Here is a 24,175-nt window from a genome sequence, read left to right as displayed (position 1 = left end):
AATACCATAGAAAACTGATGATGATAAACCATCTGGAAGGATCATAGGCGCATGTATAGCATGCTTTTTCTTTACTGAAAAGCTTCCTCCATGTCATGATGAAAGGTTTATGCCTTTGTTAATAATTGTGTCTTTTTAAGCTTAATGGCCATCGTACAGCAACACGCAAGATGATTTTATTGTTTGCCTGCCATGACTAGGTTTACATAATTAGTTATTTACTCACTGTGCTTTTGGTAAAGTCAGTCATTCACTAGAATGGAACCTGTGAAATGAAATCTCTTCAAATTCAATTTCAACTGCTCCTTAACCCTCACACTCCATTTGAGTACATGATCCTGGCTACAATTATTGCCAACTGCATCGTCTTGGCCCTGGAGCAGCATCTACCCGCTAGTGACAAGACACCAATGTCGGAGCGCCTGGTAAGTGTAATCCTTTAAGGTCACTTCTTTTGAGCTTTTTGAACGCTTTTCGTTAATGAACAGACAGTCCAACTCAAATGGAGAGTAAACCAAAAGTCAGAAGTGCTGGCTGCTAACTCCTGTCAGAGGAATCACTGTCCCACATGTACAAAGGTTGCTTAGATTTTCACCCATAAGGTTCGGTGGGAAACCCGGTGTGTTCCTGTTTTTTCTTCTCCAACTCCTATCTTGTAATCCAACAGAGCTTCTTACTGAGCTACCTTTAATCCCATGCTTCCTCTCCCTGTTCCCCTAGGTGCTGACACGTAGACTTAGTTAAAAACAGCATTTGAGCTTTAACAGTTAGATGGCTAAGCAGTCTCAGAGAGAAACCAAAGATGTTACTGCATGGGTAGATCAAGTGGCACCGTGTACTAGAAAAAACATGAATAGCACATAGATTTATGGGTCAGCACTTTGGGATTAATGTTTTCGAGGGTGTTGTAGCTCAGGGGAGTTTGTCTTAAAATAGAGAGGCAGACAGTGTTACAAAGAGCAACTGCTTAATGTGAAAAAGTCAATGAATTCCTCTCATATTGTACCACCTGCTCTAGTTTTGAATAATGCTGTGATGCAAATTTAGCAATGAATGTGTCACAGCTAGGAAAACAAAAAGAATACATTCAGCACCTAAGAAGTGAATAGAGATATTACACAAAGATGAAAACCAGCTTCCTCTTGTATTATATCTACCACATTGAGGATGTAATACAACAAGAAGTCTTTTAATTAGAGCAATGGATCAGCTATTATTTATGAAACTCTGTCAACCGAGTAGGAGGTTTGCTGTAAGTGGATGCAATGATAGAAGCTACTTAGTAATGGTATTTCAGATCTATTGCAGGGCTTCAGCGCCATGGTCCTTGCAGATTTCCCCAGCTGTCTTTTACAAGTGTATTTAGAATTTGAGTGTTTTAGATATATGGATAACAAATGATAACACACTAGTAGTACAGCCATTTGTCCAAGCAGCCGTGGGCTCCGCTTTTACATTACACTTCTATTGTTTTGTCTGATGCTTGTCTTTTTAACACCTAAACAACATATACTATACCACGACTGCCTGTCATTGTTGTTGAAACAATGCAGGTGCTTATGACCTCCCTTACTGGCCAGCAACATCTTATCTGCTTCTCGACAACAACAGTCAGTCTTTGTCTTACCACCATAGCCCTCAAGTTTGATACAGTAACTCTGCAATTTCTAGTATCACTGGATGTTCACAGTAGTCAGTGTTATTTTTTACAATGTTCAGCCCTGTCGCTCTGCTTTGACATAATTATTTACTGTCTGCTGAAGGCTGGGTGATGCTGGGGTTAGGGGACATTCTGTCAGGTTGTACTTCTGTACTAAAGAGTGAGGGAAAATTGAGAGAGGAAGGGGTTGGTTTAGGCACTAATATCCTCTGCTCAACCCCTGTTCAGTCCCCCCCAGGCTCTTCAGATAGAAATCTCATGTGCGCCGCCATTCAGTTTCCTTACTCACAGCAAGGCCCAGGGTCAACTGTGACACACTGTTGATTTTTTTCACACCTAATGGAATAATGGCGTGTAAACAAATTATTCATGTCCAGTCATGGTTGTTATGCTTTATGGTTCTGAGTACCATTTCTAACAGGAATGTCTTTCTGCTACTGGAACAATGCTTTTAGTTTGCCTATCACATTAGAGGGGCACTTAAACAGCCCAAGTGTACTCCTGTTTGGTTCAAATGCTGGCCCAAGTGCATCTTCATCTCCTATTATCAGCTGGCTTTTTGACTAGTGTGAGTCCCACCCGGTGTTTTACCCTGATGCTCTTATAGTTAACACAAAAGGCCATTTTCTCTGCCCAGTCTATATCAGTAGTTGCCCAAATATGTTTTTATTTAACCCAAGCACCTTTCTCTCAGTTGTCAACCAGTGAGACCTACTGCTATTACAAAGTGCCATTTTACAGAGCCATAATCACACTTTCATCTGTGTCTTTTGTGTAGTGGGTGGCAAGTTAACCCTACTTTTTCCTTAAATGCTTGCTTCATAGTGGTGCCCCTTCATCAGTCCTCCTGTAATATTTTTAGTTAGTTTACGTATTTTGTGGACTGCTTTTAGTTGAAGTTAAATAGATTTCTGCAATAATTTTAGCTGGCCTTAGGTTCCAATGATTTTCCATAGCCCTTAACATTATGCTCTGTGAAAATATCTCTTATAGACTGAATTCAATATCATTTTATGCAAAAAAAGAGGCCTCCACTGCCTGCACTTCTACTCCAGAATTGAAAAGAGACATCTTTCTTTCTCTTTTTACTGCCCTCTCTTTCACTGAACGCTTCATTAACCACTTTCTTACTTCTACTAAAAAGATTTTCCTGTGTCATTCTCATTCTCTCTGATTCTTTCTGTCTTTCTGTAGGATGACACAGAGCCCTACTTTATTGGAATATTCTGTTTCGAGGCTGCCATTAAGATCATCGCCCTGGGCTTTGCATTTCACAAAGGCTCCTACCTCCGCAACGGCTGGAATGTAATGGACTTTGTAGTCGTCCTCACGGGGTGAGTCCCTCACCCGCTGGGTGTCAGCTGTAGATGAAAATCATAAGTGAGAAAGTGGTTTCCTTTGTGTGTATCTGTGAGTACCTTGAGAGAGTGTTGTGGTATCACCTTTTAGTTACAACTCAAGTTATTCAACAAGTAACTAGAGCTGGTAAAAGATGCAAAAAGAGAGTTACAATGAATATTTGTTGCTTTAATGTTCCAAATATTGTCCTTGAATTTAACACTGCTACTGCACTTTGCCCGATGGACACCCTGTCCACATACTTTAAAATCTGCAGCAGTGGCTTGGGGAGATCTTTCCTGTTAAAATATGACAACACCCCGTGCAAGTTTTTGACGTTGAAGAAACTGCCCTTTTGTACAGAGCTCTCGTTAAAACCAATAGTTTTGGAACGTTCCACCTTCACATTTACACACTTGTTGTAAAACACAAATGCATTATATGATGAACCACCCATCCATTATATTACAGCTTATCCTATTAAGGCTTGCAGGAGGCTGGAGCCGATCCCATCTCCTTGGGCAAACAGCAGGGTACACTCTATTCAGGATGCCACTCTCTGTCAGGGTTGAGACAGAGACATACACAGATTCACACGGGCAATGTATTCCCCAAGTAACCCATCGTGCATCTCTTTGGACAGTGGCAGGAAACCCTAATACCCAGAGTAAGCACAGTTCTGTTAAAGATTTGTTTAAAGTTCAACGTTGTACTTTTTAAATTATTTGTCTTTTAAAACATAGCATAGTGGGGCTCAGGCAAGAGGAGCTGCATGGCAGGTGAACTGAGGTGAACTCTGGGGCTTCGGAGTCATATAATAAGGTGTAGAATTCTTATGAAAAAAGTCATGGGAATTCACTGGTAAAGCAACAGCTGATCAGTAGTTCTGAGAAATTACTGCTGGGATTTTAAGTTATGCAGCACTGAAGTTTTGTTTGGACGGTGGTTTGCTGCTCTTCTCTGCTTTAAAATGTTTATGGCAATCACAAGGTTGAGAGAGAAAGGATAATGTGCACAAGGTGTTATTGTTGTGTATTAAGATATCATTTCAAAAGTTTTGTCTTTCATTTTATTGTTCCCTTCGGTATTTTTCCAACTTCATGATTTTCTAACATAGACAGAAATAGTAGTGTCTTATATCTATAGATTGTTGTCAACAAACACAAACTGGTAAATTTATTTTGTTTGGAGATAATCAGAATCTCAAGAATCTCAAATTGAGAAAAATATTGACCTGCTTGTCATCTCACCTATGTTGAAAATAATTCAGCCCTGTTTATTCAGAGTGCCAAACTTTTGCTTTTAATAATACTTAATCATCAGTTCATCAAGTCCACTGTGTGAAACTAAATCAGGCTTTTCATGGAAAAAAAACATGTTCTGTCTTTGTTGAAACTGATTTAGAGAGGTTATAGTTTGGAATGCTGTTTAACTGCATTGCATGTAGATAATTTATTTACAAATGAGTAGATCAAGTTGATCTAAGTCCTTGGGCTAAGTAAATAAATATAGCAATTTGAAATTACATGTATTGCATTTGAAGTCATCACACACAGGAAGGTGTGTGAGAAATAGTTTAAAATTAAAACAGCTCTTCTTCAGTCGCAGCACATTAAAGGTTCACAGATGACTTTTCTTTTTTTTCACTCTGCATATACTCTGTGAAGGAAAATTATGTTTGGAGCCGTTTTTGATTTGTGTATTTATTCTTCTGAAATACATACATAGCAGAAAAACTGATATGTGCTGAAGATGAGAGATGAAGTTTTTCAAATGGTAAATGTTAATCACACATGATGATTGGAGCAAAACATTTAAATACGACTATATTCAGGTAGAAAACAAACCAGCTGCTTTCAGTGCCATATGCCATAGCTTATGCGAGAATCTTTTAATGTGTTGTGCTGAGCAAAACATCACAGCTTGGGTCCTTAGTACTTTGCTTCATCTTTCGGCTGGTGTATAGTCTACAGAGAAGAGGCATGTTATTTAATCTGTCAAAAACATGAATACGAACGATTTCAAATCAAATTAAGGTCTGCTTGTATAGCCCAATATAACAAATCTCAAATTTACCTAAAAAAGCTGAATAATCTGTACAACATACAGCGGTCTCTGTTTGTAGGCCCACTGCTATTCTTGAAGTGATTCAAATGTTGATGCTTAATTGAACATATGAATATTTGATTGTTTACATGTTGTGCTGAACCTAAGATTAGCTTGTTGTTTTAGGGTTGTTCTTCCCTTGCGTTCTCTTAAAGCTAGAGAAAATGGCTCTTAATTTTTGGCTATCCATTGCTGACACAGCTGGATACAAATGATCCATTATGTTGTGTATGTGTGTCTTCGTTTGGTTGCCAAGCAACCACAGTAGATAATGTGCCCCAGCCTGATCGGTGGTTTCAGCATGTGTGTCTGTGCGATGCTCCATTTGCTTTGCGCTCAACATGCTTCTGCAGGATTGGGAGCCTGAAGGTTTCTACACCAAATTCACATCAATCTTTTATCAATCCAATCACATGTTTATCGGGTTTGGCTGGTTTAGATGTTTAGCCTCCTTCAGCAAAGTGGTTGAAACTGCATACTTATATGTTACAATCTCTTTCTGCTTTGTTATGTCTAATCTACAGAAGGAATGGGCAGCCTATGGGAAAGAATTAGTGATCCTAATTACAGTTAAGTATTGTTACAAATGACAAATAGCATTAATGACTTTAACATTACCACCATTGCATGTTATTGATCGGTGCATGAGTTATGTATACGGAATTCATTTGAACATTATTGGTAATAATTAAAAACTGCCTGGTAATGTTTTTTATTGATCTTTCTAGTTAGAAATCTAATTTAAAATACATGACGAGAAGACGTGGTTGCAACTAGCAGAAGGGAAATAAATAATTATGCTTTGTTCGGAATTAAATGTTCAGTTCTGCTCTATTAAGTATTGTATATTACACAGGTCAATAATGTGTCTTACTATTTTTTCTACTTTGCTAAAAATCACTATTACAGTACTTCTCTGCATGATCTACAATTCCAGTGCTCAGTCTTTAGGCTAATTATGTCAACACACCCACCGGTGCAAATGAAAGGGCCCAAATGATGGTGTAGCTTGAGGTAGTGGTAGACCTTTAATCTGTCCTGATCAGGCATTAGAAACCCCTAATAAGAGAATCAATCTTGCCAAAGGCCTAATCAATAGAACACTGAGCCTTCTAGCCCAGGAACACAAAGCCCTAATGTGGAGCCAGACATAGCCAATCACACGCTGAACCCGACCTCATTAGGGGTGATATGTCTGTTCTGCTTAAAAACATTTTTTATGAGGCATTTATAGCATTTGTCAGTCAGTAGCACAATGCCCACATTAACTAGGAAATCACGATTCCATAGCCTAAAAGAATTTTAACAAGGTTTTATTTTAAAGTCTGTATCCAAAAGTTTTTTCCAGAAAGTGAAATTAGTTCAATTAACACCATTCTAAAAAAGGAGTTTACACATGTTTTTTAAAGTGGCATACATATGTGTGTATGTATACATGTATGTAAGTCTATCTATCTTCAATCTTGCTTTCTCTCTCTCTCTCTCTCTCTCTCTCATAGGGTATGTTTATATATAAATGCACCTAATATCCTCAGATGGACAACAAAGGTGTAGAATAGAATACAACTGTCTGAAATTTGTTTCCACTATTGGGGCGGCCAGGCCCAGCATTGTTGATAGGTTAAAGAGCTTGAACATCCAGGGGGAGCATGGAGTTGTGTTAAAAGGAACTGCATGAGGTGATTCAGCTACATGCAGGATGCCTCCTGGTCAAATCCCTTTTAGATGTTTTGCAGGTATATCCAAGTGAAAGGGAGCTGATATGTTGAACAACATGAAATAGCCTTTTAGCCGTTTCAAAGCTTTTGGTGAAGATTGTGTGTCATCTTGCCTGGGAACATCACAGGGTCCCCAGAAGAAAATGGAAAATGTGGGTAAGGACGACATTGGGGAAAGTTGCAGGAAATTGGATGGTTGGGATATTGTTTGGAACACCGCACCTTGCATTAGTTAAAAATGAATTAAAACCACCAAGTGGTTTTAATGTTGTGGCTTTTAGGTGAACACCAACCATTTTTCCCTAGAGTTTGCCAGTAGTTGTTTGCCAGTCGTTTTGACTAAGTCTTGTCACAACATAGATGTGCAAAAAAACCCTATCTTTGGCTGTAGTTTTTAATTTATAACAAATGAAAATAAATCAGTGATTGGTGTTTGTGACTGATGGCACCCAACTAATCAAACAGCTGATTGGATATTTCTCTGTACCTTAGACTCTCCAAGGTAGTTGGGGTGAATATGTCCTCTCTTCTTGTCGTTTGTACCTGCATTTGTCAAAAGCTGCATATCTGATTTGTTGCATTAAGGGACAATAAAAAGTGTAGCAAAAGCTTTATACAAGTCAGTCTAGTGGTTCAGGGCCAGTGTTGCATTTACCTTCCTTTTTGTTCTTTTGGTTTTTATGGTAGCTGGCGGGCAAAGTATGAACCAACTCACTCCTGCTACCCACTGCTATGCCAAGTGTCATTGTTGTCTTTGCTTTTCACATCAGCACCTTTGTTCGTAGCTCGTGGTTTGGGGACACATGTGAGATAGTATAATTCAGCCAGCACGTGCAGTCTCACCCAAACAAACGTTGAAAATGAAAGTGATAAATGAAAGTGGTAAGATTGGTCCATTATATTTATTGCTTGCAAACCTCTTTGTGTTAAAAAGGTAATTACAGATTCTATTTATATAGACCATCTTGCCAAAATACTGTATCTAGAAGCAGTTTGTTAATGCATTGTCTTTGCTTTGTTTTTATTTAATTAAACAATGCAAATGAATGCTGTTAACCTTAAGTAGTTAAAAAATCTTAAGAGCACAAACAAATAAATAAAGCAGATACAAAATAAAATTCATAGAAAAGAAAAAATAGACAGTAGTATATGCTTGTGTTAGTGTGTTTGTGTATTGATACTTCAGAATTTATGCATTGAAACATGGGTATAAAATTTTGAAATTCAAAAAATGTTGGGAAGATGTGTAAAACCTAAATAAAAACAGACTGCAATGATTTGCAAATCTCATCAACCCATATTTTATTCACAATCATTCCTGTTTTTAATGCAGTGCCAGCTGACGGACCAATGATCACACACATCCAGTTTTGACCTTTGGCCTTGTCCCTTGGCACAGAGATTCCTCCTGATTCTCTGAATCTTTTGATGATAATATATATTGTAGATGGTGGGATCTTCAAAGTCCTCACGATTTTAAAATTTTCTGAAATTGTTCCTAAATGTTTTGGTGCAGTTTGTCGCAGATTGGCGAACCTCTGCCCATCTTCACATTCCAGAGACTCTTCCTCTCTGAAATGCTCCTTTTATACTCAGTCATGTTACTCACCTGTTGCCAATTAACCTAATTAGTTGTCAGATGCTCCTCCGTTAGGTTTTTATTCGTAGCAATTACTTTTCTGCCTATTCTTGCCCATTTTCCAACCTTTTAAAAATGTGTTGCTGCCATCAATTTCAAAATGAGCTATTATTTATAGCTAAATATAGCTAAAATGTCTCAACACCTGTTTCAACATCTGATATGTTGTTTATGTTCTATTGTGAATAAAATGTGGGTTGATGAGATTTGCAAATAATTGCAGTCTGTTTTTATTTACATTTTACACATTTCCCAACTTCTCAGGTAGGATATCTGGTCTAGTCTTTTGTAAACAATCTGCATTTTGGATTTCTTTGCATTTGGTTTAGAACAAAGTTGATGTGTTTTGGGAATAAATATGGCTACTATCTTAATAGGTACATTATGTTCACATGCACTCACAGGCCACTTCATTAGATCCACCTGTTTTCAGGTCATAGTTGGTGGGGGAGTCATATTGGATTGCATTGTATTCAGAGTGGTTCAAATGTTTTGGCCACCTCTTTTAAATGAATGAGGGGACTAAAACCTCTTTCTAACAGTTTATTCAGTATCTGTATATTTTTGTTATATATATATTTTGTGTGTCATTAACTTATTGTCTGGTAACATACTATCATATACTTGTTTTCCAGTAATCTCTTTCTCCCTCTTGGCCTTTGATAGCCCACTGTTGCTGGTATTGACCAAAGCCTCACCTGGCCTTTTACTGCCTCTGCAAACACTATGGCAACCGCAATCTAGGGCGGCTGAATATAGTGACTGAATACAATAATCCCAATGTCATCACCCGGGAATTAAAGGCAGGGCAGTTGTTTTTATTTATTTATCTGCATGTTTGATTCACGAGTTACTGCTGTTAGCGGTTGGGGTGAGACCCTGGGTGAAAATCTGTGCTTGTGTTGACTTCAAAGTTTTGATTTCCTTTCATGTGCCTCTCAGGCAACGGGAGTAACACAATAGGAGGCTTCAAAGTAGAGTTGCAAAGACTACAGACATTGGGTCACTTTAGCTTTATGCCCACACCAGGCACCATGAATAAATGTTACCTTTGAACATCAGCCAAAATGCTACGCTCTGATAATGGAGGTCTGACTATTGTGGCCTTGTAGTAGTTACTGTTTTACTCCTGTGCATATGGACTGTGTGTGTGTGTATGTATGTATGTGTGTTTGTGTGCCAGTGCTTTTATTTATATTTCTTTTAAAAGCCTTTTCAATGCAATATTCAGCTATGTTAAGAAAATGAAATGTCAGTGTGTAAAAATGGCTGTCACGACCTGGCTCAATTTTAGATATTTCTTATTTATTTTTAAGAATATATTTAATCCAAGGTAGTTGCTTTCTTAGAGGTATCTTAGTTTAATTGTAGTGTTTTACTCTTAGTGATGAAATTGATCTTTTCCTGCAATGGCTTAGGGGAGTGACCTGGCAACTGTGAGGTTGTGTTGGTTTGTGTGTGTGTGTGTGTGTGAGTGTATGTTGTGGTTGTGTTCTTGGTACTGGGTGTTCTGCTTAATGTCTTCCAGCCATCTCTTCAGTGAGTGAACACTGTGTGCTCTGTGAGGCTGGCTGAGTGTTGCTGATACTGATGCCATGTTGTTCACATCGTAGCAGAGCATACCAGCTCTGCTCTGTCTGTCAGTGACCACACAAGAGCTTTGAGCAGCAGGTGGGAATCCAGTGAGCTTGTTCTCTTCCCACTCATGCTCACACAGGGATGTGGTCAAGAATACAAAATTGAAGTTGAGCTGCAACAAGCAATTCTCTCTGTTATTGATTGTCAGTTCTAACGTATATTTTGATGTGGATGTGACACAGTAAAATTAGCATGTTTTGACATGACAACTGACCTGACAAGCTGACTAATGACATGTCACAGCAACTAGCAGGCAAGCCCAGCTGTTAAATATTTATGAGAACAGAAGTACAGTAAGCCAAGGTGACTCAGTATAACACTGTGGAGCAAACAAATCCAGCCTGCATCTCTACTGCTAGCTAAAGTTCTTTATTTGCAGTGGCTCCTCCATTTATTATGATGACATATCAGGCAGGTTCTTAATAAAAAGGTCACTTTTTGCATTTGCTGCATTTGTGAGACACATGGATTGTAGGAGCTTCTGAGTTAAAGCTTTCAGTAACATGACTTCATTTGGTACAGTGGGAAGTTGGCTCACTATACCAAAGATTAATCACAGATTTGTCGAAATAATTGATGTGCACACCAGTGTAAGTAAAGCACAGGCTCCCAAAAACCCACACAAAACCAACATTGGTACATACAACTTTGTGTCTCTGATGGCCTGACTGCCAAGGCTCCAGTCAAGCGTGGCCAAAAGTGATGCTTGTCTTTTCCTGTAGGCATAGAAGGTGCACTACACCACAGCACATGTGGCAGACTGGCAGGTTTCCCTCTTCACACATGACTAAGTCCAGAGTTCATTACAAGTATTGTCTGGCAGACATCAGTCACCTTACATGTAGGTCAACTTAATCTTACTGGAAAGAGAAGAGAGTAACAGTCACAGATGCAATTTATGTATAAATGGAAAAAGATTTTAGTATATGTAATTATAAAAATAGCACATCACAAGTTGATAGTCAGTGGTGTTCTCCAGCTTCCAGCCCCTCTAAAGATGGCTAATTGTAAACTTACAACTTGTTTAATTTGTAGGGTATAAAAATATCTATTCTTGTGCATTTTAAGTGTCTTAAGTATAGTGTCACTCACTAAAGCAACTGCTCCGTTTTGTTGTCAGATGCAGTGTGAAAAGAAAATAGAAAACGGGCTACAATTGTGAATAAAATCATTTTGTTGAAAATGTCAGTGCTGTTAGTGCAGGCTATTTACAGTTTTCCATCCTGACTATTGATCCTGTTTGACTTGTTCTTTCCTTCTGGGACTTGGTTAACTGTTTTAGGTGACAGTAATGCCTTCCTGTTTTTCCAGGTTAGTAGTATTTATACTTTAAGTCAATATAGGCTTCATAATGAACTTGTTTTAGCTAGCTAGGTGTACTGTTGGTTGTGAACAATACCAAAACTGGTATCAAAGATATTAGCATTCGATGGGCAATAAGTAGAGGCAAAGTTTTTCTCATTCTGAAAATCGAAGTTACGACACCTTAGCCAGGACATCTTTCATCAGCATTTGTGTGTGTCTGCAAGAAAAGATAATACATGGTGTACATAGCTGTAATCGTTCTGTTTCAAGCCATTTTTAGTAGTGTTGCTAAATACTCAATAGGCCTCTTTTATGGCAATACTATGCATTTTAGACAGTGGACTTGCTTAAAAAAAAAAAGACATTTCCATTTTATTTAGGATTTGATCCCCTATCTGTAATTTTATCACCTCAGCGCTTAGCAGATTGGTATATCAAGGACCAGGAATGTAGACAGAAAACACTATTAGAATAATCTTGCTTATTCTACTTCCCACAAGCTCCTGAGATCTAAGTAGAGGGTAATGCAGAAGTTACCTTGTAGCAACTGGGGTGATCTTTACAGTAGCTTTAAATAATCAATGATAATAATTTATGCAACATTTTTATTCTTTTTCAATATGAAGGGCTTTGCTTTAGTTAGCATTTACTGTGATAAAGTTAGTTAGCCAGTATTGATATGGATGTCAGAACACCCATGACCATGGGCTTGTCCACAAAGGTAATGTTTGAGGAAGTGATAATAGGAAAAAAAGAGTAACTGAGTTAGAGATGCTAAGGTGACGTTGTTGACATTGTACCACTAACCCTGTAATATTACTGTAACATACCATTTGACATGTCTGTTTGGGTTCTAATGCTTTCCTTTGCATTTCAACTACAAACATCTCCTAGAATGATTAACTTTTTCCATATATTTCAATCATCTGATAAATATTCCTGTTTGTTTTTAATAGCAATATATTGGGTAAAAAATTGTCAGTTTTTCACATTATGCACCTCTGTTCTGCAATGTTTTGAATAAAACGAAAGTTGAGTTGAAGCTCTTGGTTTTAGGCAGACAAGTGATGAGTGCACTACAGTAAAGTAATAGGCTATTCAAACCAAATCAATCCTTAGTCATATATCATACAGTCACAAATCACAAATTTGCATCATGGGACTTCACAGTCTGCACTACAACAACACCCTCTTTCAATAAACCCCCTGAATTAGATAAGAAAAAAAAAATACAATCATATATGATCAGGGAGCGTATCTAGCAACTGCCTGGTAATGCCAACAGACCGGAACCACACAACCTCTTTGTTGCCATAAAATTTTGAAAAGGACAGACTAGAGAAACCTACTAGGAACAAAAAACAAGAATATAATTTACACATGTGGAGAAGGAACACATACACAGAAAAGAAAACGCTGAGTAACAAGAAACAAAAGCCATAGTAAACTAGAGACCTATTTGGTGATTCAGACAGACTGACATTTTAATGGGAGCTTGATTAAGCTTCCTGACTTAGGACACAAAATTCATGATATGACATGCTTAGTTTTCTCTGCATATGCTTCAAATATCTACATGGACTTTTTATTTAAATTATAATTATATTGCTTTTATTGGATCTACTTCAGCCTACCAGTGGAGGCACTTCTACTCTGGCCTACTTGACTATCTGCTTACCTGTACCACCACACTTAATGACATCAGCTTGTAAGTTTTTTTGTTCCTCTGCAGATTACTCTCTTGGAAACTAGAAAAAGTCCTAAAGCTTTTAATTGCAACGGGACTGAAAAAAGCTAATTAGTAGGATGACTCTGTATTCCCCATGATTCAAATACTTTATCATGCTACAGAAAAAAAAATGTTGAGTCTTTTCATGGACTGTACTGTTATAATGACTGAAAATATTTCTTGTACCACACTTACTAGTCCACAACTTTCACAAAATGACCTAGATGACTTCAACAAAAGCCTCTGACCATGCAACCAGTTTAAATGCAGCTCAAGAGAGTTTGCTGCTGTGTGATCATTCTTCGACAAACTATGTAAAATCTGAGCATCTGGAGACTCAAAGAAAAATAAACTTATTGATAGAAAAGAGTGAATCATGGCAAGTCAAACAAGCAAAGGTTAAACAACTGCTGGGTAAAATAAACTTTGATCCCAAATTGATTCAATTTGAATGTGTTCACCGCACGTGAAAATTTGTGTAGCATTTGGAAAAGTGGTTATTTCCCCAATATGTTTGCTTTTGACTTCTTCTGCAGTAGAATAACTATACTTGTGAAATTGTCAGGGTTCGTTTTTTTAAGTGAACCCAAGAGCAACGCGGCGAGAGGGGTTTGGTTAGATGACTGACTTTTATTAATGATATTAACACAGGACACAGGGGAAAACAACAAACATAAACTCACTCCTATTAAGGAGGAAAAAACTGGCAAATCCCAGAGAGATGACTACAAAACTAGAAACAAGGAATTAACGGAGACGTAACCACAAAGGAATTTAACGAGGGCAGAAAACGACAAACTAGGAGGCGGAACGAAAGATAAACATGGGTTAAACGATGGGTAACCTAAAAACCCGGGACAGTGAGACTAAACGAAGACACCAGGAAAACAAAAACACTGGGAAGAGCAAAATAAGGAACGTAACATCGAAACCAGACTAACTTGTACTAGAACACAAATAATGCCCAAGGGTTTAGGGGACTACATAGGAAGCGACTGAGACATGGGGATCAAAAACCAAAAATACAGGTAACAGAGTCCATAGGAACAGAGTCAGGAGTCCAAGAATCATGAGTCAGGTAACTCAGAAGGCGACATGTTGCACTGGTGACAGGGACAAAGAAAGATGATGATCCAACTAGGAACAGGGGGAGAGCTGGGTTTAAAACCCGCAGGGGAACAGGTGAAAACAATTGAAAGCGGTGATGACTGATAAGATGGAGAGATTACCTGGGGACAGGAAGCAGAAAAAAAGGAGGTACAAAATAAAAGTCCAGAACAGGAAGTGAAATTAAGGGAGCCAGATCATGACAGAAATGTGTTTATTTCAATTACTTTTTTTTGGACAATGCCTGATAAAACATTTTAAAGATAAACTGCCAGTATTTTGTCCATATCGAATCAAAAGTAGACATTGTAAATATGAATGGTATGATCATGAAGCAAATGTCTTAACTTTTTACAGATACCATTTTTAAATGAGTTTCTATAAATGCTATGAAGACGGTTTTTAAGTTTGACACCTTCTTTTATCCTTAATGTATTTTCTATTTTTCATGTGAGCTTATCAAACATTTTTGATAGTTTGATTTATTCCTAGTCATTTTTGGAACTTGTACATAAATTGTAAATTGGCTAAATTATTCAGTAACTTCATAATGTAAACTCCTTGATTATTAAGCCACTCATATGATAAGAGGAAGGCGAACTGTGGGAAGTGTATCAAAAGTTTGATTTTTAAATATATTTACTGTCTAATGTGTCCATTTTATAAAACCTGTTGTTGCCAGTATTCACTCAAATTTCCTGCTGGGCAAGTATAATACCAATATTTGCCAAAAGCTCATTATTTTTAGAGAGGTTTAAAATGAAGCTGTCAGTACATTTGGTTCATGATGTGTAGCTGCTTATTTATATTATCAGTAAATATATTTTTTTCTTTGTGAAGACTGTTACTAATAATAAACTGTAGATGTGTTTTGTTTGTTTTGCTGATGTTATGTTTTTTCTAACTGATGATTTTTTTGGGTTACATTTCTTTTGAGAAATGAGTTTTGGTTTTGTCTTTTTTTCCACCTTTATGCAGTTTTTATGTGCACATTGATAAACTAAACTAAAAAGTACTTGTAGCATTTTTGAATTATACCAGGACATCATCCTTGGCAGTCAGAAGACTAGACTTTCTAAATGTGATTATTGTGAGTTATAGAATTGATCCCCAGGACCTTAAATCCGAATGCATGGGATGGCTTGAATCATCCAGTTAGTATCCCTCTCCTTAATCCCTTGGAGTTCACCTGAAAGAGCAGCAGCTTCGCCTCAAAATGGGCGTGGGGCCCATTTTGAGGGTCATACTACCACTGTAATGGGTGGATTGGCTCCCTTTGTTTTCTTCTGAGCCATATCACTGGTTCCTAAAAGGACAGGGAAATGGCTTTTGCGGTACCCCTTCCTGTTCCCAAAACATATGCAAAATGGAGCATATGTATAAAGTTTTGAGCATGTCCTCACCACCTCCTTTTTCAAATCAAGGAAAGGGCTTGGGGATCTTTTTTGTTGTTGTTGTTATCACTGAGCAGTGAGAGAATCAGCATTCCTCCTCCAGTTTTTCTTAGCTTCTGTCTCATTAGACCTACCAGGAAGATGCTGCTGCTACCAAAGCGCTTACTGCCTCCTCCTCCTCCTCCTTTCCACCTCGCCTTCACTCCGTCTCACCTCAGCGGAGAGGCGCTCTGTTTGTTCACCCTTCATGGCCCTCATGTAAACTCTCTCACTGTGGACTAGCTGATAGAGTCACACACTGAGAGGTGTAGGACATAACAGAGAGAAGTGAAAATGAGGGAGATAAGAGATCAAAGCACTCAAGTATTAACTACTCACTATAATAAACAGAACACATAACCTTGTATACTTCATTCTTAGCTAACAATACCACTTTTGAGCCATAGTGTGCATGATTTCTACTTTTTATTTTCCATTTGTTTTCCATATCTTCCTTCAGCTTACCCACATTGTCAGCACTGTTGCTTAGCAAGAAATAACTCCCAAATACACATAAATTGAAAATTCACAGGAACACTTGAACTGGTTCTTGAATTGACCTAAACTATTAGGTTAGAATGTTTAAATTGTTATTTATGAGGTCTTGTTGTCTTAAGTAGTTTTCAATTCATGAATAGGATCATAAAAGGTTACATATTCGTGCCCCCTCTGGCTGTGGCCCTTCTGTGGTGAGTTTGCATGTTCTCCCCGTGCTTGCGTGGGTTTCCTCTGGGTACTCCGGTTTCCTCCCACAGTCCAAAAACATGCATGTTAGGTTAATTGGTGAATCTAAAATTGCCCGTAGGTGTGACTGTGGGTGTGAATGATTGTCTGTCTGTGTATGTCTTTCTGTGGCCCTGAGATAGACTGACGACCTGTCCAGGGTGTACCCCACCTCTCGTCCGATAACAGCTGGGATAGGCCCCAGCCCCATTGCGATGCAGATAGGATAAGCCGTGACAGATAATGGATGGATGGATGGATATCCGATCATAGAGTACAAACTGATAGTAATACTGAAGGAGGAAGCTCTTAAGTTCTCGTTCAATTGCACACTTTTGCAAGATTTTCTTTAATCTCAGGGAAAGTATGTGATTAACTGACAAACTGACAGTAGAGGTGTGCATTTGGAAAAGCTTGAGACGATCGTTCACTTTGAAGTGCTGCCAGGTCAATTGTGTGTTTGAGCACACCCATCCAAGACTGTCAGTATGTTTGTGTAGGCGCAAATTTAAAGTTTCACTACTGTTACTTGTCCTTTCCAGCTTCCCCTGTTGGCATGTCCTGAGTTATTGATCCTGTCAGTGGAGTCTATTGATATGATGACCAGCTTGTGTTTCCTCTAAACAATTCTTGTTATTCATGCTTCATGCTTCGGATGGGAATACCTGGTGTGCGTGTGTGTGTGTGTGTGTGCGTGTGTATGTGAATATTTGCTTGAGCTTCTTGGGCATTTTGAGTTGTTTAAGCAATATAAAAATGTAATGTAGTTGGACCTATCCCCTCAGGGATTAGAAGCACCTTTATATCATACCCGTGCAATTTAATACAATCCAATCTTCCACGAATTTTAATTTTACAAGGTTATAATTTCCCCGTTGTCAGGTTGAAATTATCAGAAAGGTGATCATTTTATTGTGTGTTTATCATTGAGGGTGAAGTGGGTAGTGGAGTCGTACTGGATTGTACCGCATTATAAGGAAAGGAATATTTCATTTTCATATTTAATTGTTACAATGAAACAGCAGTAGTTGGTGAATTTGTTAGCTAATCAAGTCTGGGGATGAGGTTGTGCAGTCAGGTTTTAGTCATTTTTTTGCTTTATCTCTTTTATTTATACCTTTATTTATTTGTGAAAAATTTTTAAACTGAGCTTTGAATGGTGTTACCATTAATGAGCAGAGCTGTTGTTTCAGATGGTACCGGTGTTAATTATCTTTCCAAGTATGCCTGCCTTGGACTCATTACATCAGTGGGCGTTTTCAGCCTTGCATAGCCATTATTACACTTTGAGTGCTAATGTTTTCCTGCTGCTTATTCAATGTTCTGTAACACAGTAATTATCCCATCTCTTATCTCAGCAAATTGAGCCAACAAGGAAAGCTTGCAGCTTTTTAGCCAAACAGAACCTTTTGAAGCTGAAGCCTAACCCTAGTCAATCAGCTCCCATAATTTGTTTGTTTTTCTCAGTTTAAGGCCACAAATAGCTTGAAAAAAGTGGTATGGACATTCATTGCAATAGCTTAAAGAGCTTACTGTTAATTGTGATATATGTTTCAGTCAAATGTAAGTACATTTTCAGACCTATAGTTATTTTGGTTTGGTCTGAATTGGTCAACCAACTTTTAAACTTTGTCCATTTTCCTTTTGGTTTGGTCTTCATTCAGATATACAAAACTCTAAGTGAATTAAAATACGAGTCATGCAAGAATTCCCCTGCTTGCTCATGGACCAAAAGGATCTGGGGAAGGTAGAAATATAAGTAAGTAAGTAAATATAGGGAAATAATCCCGTTCTGTACTAGTCAGCATTCCTGTAATTGAAAATTTGCAATGGAACACAATAGTCATTTACTTACTTATTTACTTGGCCATATATTGTACCAAGCAACAGAATGCGAATCCACTTTAAAAAAAAACACATCTGCGTTTAATTGCTGCTGAGTTTTGAAATCTCGGAGGATCTCATGTATGTCCTGTTGAAACAAGTTCAAAGTCTGTTGAGTCTTTAAGGTAACCATTGTGCTTTCTGTGATATCTGTGAAAATTCTTAGTCCTTTTCCTTGGTCCTTGCTCATGTATATGCCAGAGGTGCCATTAAGAGGATACTGGATCTAAACTTTGTCTACATTTAGTAGTTTCTAAACTGCCCCATGCGGTGTATGTTGATTTTGCATTTAGCGTACTTCCATCTCCATTAAATTACCAATAGATAGGGAAATGCAAGGACGAATGACAACTAAGCTAACCTCAGAACAAAATTAAAGAATAAACAGTATACTATTTTCAGTTTCCTTCCATGAGATGACAAGCACACTACAAGAAGTTTGGAGTTATGGCTTTGTGACAGAGCTTGCCGAGAATCGTATAACGGAAAAAAAAAAGTAAAAAAAAAAAAAGCTAAAGTAAACTACTGCCACCGCCTGTTTGGGTAACAATATAACTCTAACAGAGCTCTTTTATTCTCTGTACACACTCCAACATCCAACCAGCAGTTTCTCACACTTGGAAGGCCTGTTTGAAACACCTCTGCTTTGGGATAAGAAAACAGAGGAAGAACAGTACAGATTTACCTGGCTCACCTGGCTTCTAAATGGGGTCTTTTTTCATGTCCTTAAAGCTGTTTTACCTCTTATTCAAAAGAATTCATCACTTCTAATGAATTGGCGTAGAGGGGTGGGCATATAAACACTAAGAAGTTGATAAAAAACTGATACTTTATCATACCAAAATAGGAAAACAGATAGACAGTGGCTCATACAGTAAGAATATACCTGTTATTAACTCCAACCCAAACACCACTTGTTTTCCAATCCTCACCACCCTTTGGTGACCTTTGGTGCCTCTGTTCCAAAGATAGAACATTTAATAAAACAAGAAAACTAGGTGAAAACAAAACATTTTCTGAGGCTAGAAGAAAGATAAGTCCCATGAGAAATAGGTGAGCTGTGTGTTTCGTGGCTTTTTCTGAAGTGTAAATGGAAAAGGAGGCAGACCACCCTCAAATCTATGAAAACAAAAGGTTTGTCTTTCAAGAAGTACAATCAAGGTGTGTCAAAAACCAGCAACAGAGCTATTTGCATCATTATTGAGGCAATTTACACTCGACTGAAAAGACATATGTGAATTATATTTAGCTAATTTTGTATATTGTTTTTTAGTAAAGTTATAATTGTATGTATTTATCACCAAATGACAACAAAATCATATGTAAGGCACCTTCTATAACAAAGTAAAGAGGTTTAGTAAAGGTAAAGGTGAAGGTTTATATAGGGAACCCAACAAGACCCCTTGATCAAGCACATGGGCAGCGTAGAGGAAAATTCTATTCCTGCTCTTTTCTTTTCCCGATTTGGTTTTTAGATTTAGTGGAGGAAAAAACAAAAAAATAAAAAATATCCACAACCTAAAGCCCAGTATGACATTAAAAGTACTGTATATACCATCGGGTTAAATAAGGCATTGCACACGGCACACTCAAACCACCTTAAACTCTAAGTGAGAAAGATACTACAGTGGGTGTGTAATAATGTGTAATAAAGATGCAGTTTACTGGCTGTGAATATTTTGTTTTATTTTCCCAAGAGCAATGTTTTCTCAAAGCAGCTCCTCCTGGAAGGCATCAAGCTCACACGGTGTGCTGCTCACCACAATGTGTGAGCCCTTTTAATCAATATCTTTCTCAACAGCCTCCCATTTCCACCTGCTTCCCACTCCTTCACCATTATATCTGGCTGTGTTTGTGTGAACGTAGATATTTAGGAATAAAATTTGAGATATCATGGGGGCCTTTTAGTTACCACAGCGACTGATTTACTGCTGTGTATCCATGCTAGATTAAAAAAGGTTATAAAGAAACAGATGGGAGAGGGAGAAGACAGTAATGAGAGATGCAGAGGGAGAGATTGAGATGGAAAGAGAGACATCCAGAGAGAGAGATAGAGAGAGAAGAGCTGAAGGGACGAATCAAATAGAGCTTTGCATCATTTTCACTTATGGCAGTGATCAGCAGTAGATGGAAGAGGAGAATGGTCACTAATGATGTGGAGATGACTCGGACTGGGTTGCCAGATATAGACCAGAACATCATGTAAAAATGAAGCTAGATTGAGTACAGACTCAGAGTCATAGATGGCCTTTCACATCTGTGCAGTAACTCTGTACAAAATCGCTGATTCTGTACATGGATGCTCTTGGCATCTCTGGATCTGTTTGGCACCGAATATTAAAAGTAGACTTGAAGTGTTGTTGCTGCACAAGAGTAGTAGTGGAAGTACTGTCTCAGGATACACTGATAAGCTGCAACCATAAGCCTGGTGGTTTTAATATAAAATATTATATAAGATTTTATAATGATATTATTAAACCAATAAATGTTGATGGATCATTATAGCTTAACCACCTGTCAGCTCAAAATGTGGTTAAAATAATGACCACATTTGCCAAAAGTGCTCTTTGATCCTTATTTGTCATTATTTCCTGTACATGTCATGCAATCTTTGCCATAATTACCTGAATCAGCATTGGTTAAAATACATTCTTTTCTTGGTGGAATACTTGTATTTTGAGCAGAATCTAGATAATCACATGGGGATGTAGCTGAAGACTGCTCACACTGCAATGCTAAGGTAAAGGTGTCATAAGTTGGCTCACTATACACATATACACGTTCCACCACATCAATTGCTGAAGCCATGTTTACTGGAAGCTGCCGTTGGCTGTTATTTTCCATCAAAACGTGAAAATATCAGTTATTTATGCACACCTATACTTGAGATTTGATTAGGCATCAAATACAGCAGGGTAAATGTTATATATGAAATTACCACTAGCATCAGCTGCACTTTAGTTCTAAAAAGCAGTTATTATGATGCTCACATGCTAAATGAATATTACTGTAGGTCAAAACCCAGTAAGCACAGACTAATGCAGCTCCAGCAGAGCTGTAGACTCATTCATTTCAATATTGGTTCTTCGTGGTTACTTGCTGTACCATCTGTGCTTATAATGAAACTCTCTTTGATGTCACTTTGGGAGTCAGTGTATTAGCACCCACATAATACAATATAGCATTGACATCAGGCATGAAATCTCTTTCTCTCTCTTGTTCTCTAAGTCGTTCTCTCGTTCCCTCTGTATGTTTCTTCTCTGTGTTGTTCCTTATTTTATTCATCTAGTCTCTTTATCTTTTCATTTGTTTCTCTTTCATTTAATTTCTCTTATGACCACACTGAGGTCATGCTCTGCCAAAAGTCCTCCCATCCCAGCAAATTACATTTTAATGTTAAAGCCAACTCAGATGTCCCTGAACCCCCACAATGCACTGGCACATCCTACCATCTCCACAGTGGCCTGTGTCATAGTTTCTGTATGTTAATATACTGGTGTTTTATACAAAGCTGTTTTCAAGTCTGTATTATTTTTGGTAATAGTGTGTCAAGAGGCTGCTTCCTGTGTATGAACATGTTAACTAAACCTTGTGTACATTGTGACTAAACACTGTGTAAGACTGGTAGGCGGATTTTAAACTTTGTACAGAACCAGACAAGCTTTTTCCCTTTTGCTTTATGTTAAGTCAGTGCTTCTCAATCCTGGTCCTAAAGGCCCACTGCCCTGCTTGTTTCTACAACTATACCTATCTTACCCACTGCTGAACACACTTGATCCAGGTGTGGGTAGGGTAGGCATAGTTAGAAAACAAACCAGGGCAGGGGGCCTTGAGGACCAGGACTGAAAGCCACTGAGCTAAGCTAAGCTAACAATCCCCTGACCCCAGCTCTGTAATTAATGCACAAACAGTAGGTTGTTATTGATCTTATCTGACTCTTGCAATGAAAGTAAATAAGGATGTTTACCAAAATTATACTTTCAAAATATACTCTTAAATACACTCGTAGTACTGTTTAAGCTTTTGGGAATCTCTTTACCTTACATAAAAGCCAAATAAAACTCTTTTTATTGTACTGTACTTTTTCTTTCTGGCTCTGCATTTTCTCCTGTGCAGTTGACGGGTTACAGCTGTCACCTTAAACATACCTAAAACATTTTAACTGTATAGTAATAGAAAATGGTGCTTTCCAGCTGTCTTCTTTTGCAGTGTTAGTGTCACTGCAGATTGACAGGGATCAGAATGGAAAAAAGATGTGGGAGACAGAGCTGATAATACACACCCAAACTGTCTGAATTTGAATAAATCAGCTGTGAAAAGTATTTAGATAACTAAAAGGACTTAGTGATAGTTTCATTTTCAATGAGGCTTTGTGCAAACTTTGATTTAAAAATGAGATTGCATTGCTCTTTCAGCCTTTCATACATGACAGGTAAAAAAAATAAAATCAGCTTTCCTGAGAAAGCCGACTGTAACGTGGTTACAGGTAAACTCACATGCATCATTTGAAGAAAACACCCAAGACATTACTAAAGTAGTCTCTGACTGTCCCTGAGTAATTAAACTAAAGCCCAGATTTAACACAGAACATCTGTGGAGAGACCTGTAGATGGGAGCTCGAAGACACTTCTCATCCAATCTGATGGAACTTGAGAGGAGTTGTGAGGAAGAATGGGATAAACTGCCTATATCCAGAATGTGAGAAGCTTGCAGAGACGTACCCCAGACTCAAAGCTGTAAATGATGTCAAAGAGGCACTATTTTAAACTTTATATTTATTATAGGTTATAATGCATTTATTAATGGGCAAACATTGCAGTCTTTTCCATTTTAAAATAATTTAACACAATTAAATAAGCATAGGCTGCAGGTGCCTGAATACTTCCCAAAGCCGCTGTACTTGTTTTAACACCAGAATTAATTTTGTTTTATCACTCAATAGTGTCATTACAATTTCAGTAGTGTTTTCTTGTCTCACTCGGTTCCTATTCTAAGCATTTCTTGCACTTCTGATCCACATGTTGTAATGTCTTGATGAAAGACTGGCCAGCAATCGTAAACCTGTCTGTTAAAAGTACTATGTACCGTAAGTTTACCATTTCAAATCAAACATCCTTATTAGCAAGGTTAATATATTATTGACCAAATAAAGTGTTAACAGCATGTAGAAGTAGAATATAATCGGGATTTGTGACTCTTAAGTTCTATTTATCTTCAAATGTCAAAGTAGTCATACAAGAGAAATGTGCAGAAGCACTGCATATCCGAAGAGCTTTCACTTGCCGTTCCAGGGTTAAGCCTTTTCTTTGCCATTGCACTCTATTTCTCTTAAGGTAAAATAAAAAAAAAAAACAATTCTTAATTCATTACAATCAAAATGAGAATGATTCACTTCTAAGGAGACAAATGAAAAGATAATTTGTGACCCACAATGTGCTTGTCTCAGAAAGAGCTTCTATGATTGCGGGGTAAAAAGGTTTCTGAATCTGTTTTGATTGTGACTGCATTCAGCATGATAAATTCACACACTAAGTTTTCTTTTTCACTGTGAGTGTGCACACAGCTTTACAGTTCACTGTTTCCTGCACATTGTCATGCTTATTAACATACATAATTAGTTGGCACATAAATAAACACATTTCTAAATATGCCTCTGTATTAAAATTAATGTCTGCATTCTACTTGTCCATAAACAACATTTGGGCAGACTTCCCAAATGCAAACAGTAACATTCATTTTAAACCACAGAGCAGAGTTAACAAATCAAACAGGAATATGTGATTCATTTCCTCTGACCCCTCCTCCCACCTTTCTTAAATCCCCAGTGCTGCTGTATATCTTTCATGAGCCCCAAAGAACCATTGTCATGTCGCCTTCTTGTTTCTATGGTGACGA

General features: G+C 37.9%; 1 protein-coding gene across 7 annotated transcripts in view; it reads left to right on the top strand.

Moving 5' to 3' along the window:
* cacna1bb (calcium channel, voltage-dependent, N type, alpha 1B subunit, b) overlaps positions 1-24,175 on the top strand; it is a 140,982-nt gene that overhangs the window by 6,881 nt on the left and 109,926 nt on the right. For 6 of the 7 annotated variants that reach the window (XM_067485210.1, XM_067485208.1, XM_067485207.1 and 3 more), the window contains exons 4-5: positions 320-425; positions 2,855-2,994. The exons of the other annotated variant lie outside the window; for it this stretch is intronic. In XM_067485210.1, the coding sequence (XP_067341311.1) occupies positions 320-425; positions 2,855-2,994 (246 nt within the window). The remainder of the gene's footprint in view (positions 1-319; positions 426-2,854; positions 2,995-24,175) is intronic. 7 annotated transcript variants of the gene reach the window in all.

This window comes from Channa argus, chromosome 18 (genome assembly GCF_033026475.1).
Source record: "Channa argus isolate prfri chromosome 18, Channa argus male v1.0, whole genome shotgun sequence".
Lineage (NCBI taxonomy): Eukaryota > Metazoa > Chordata > Actinopteri > Anabantiformes > Channidae > Channa > Channa argus.
The sequence above is the reverse complement of the archived record's forward strand: the minus strand, read 5'-3'. Positions and strand labels throughout refer to the sequence as shown.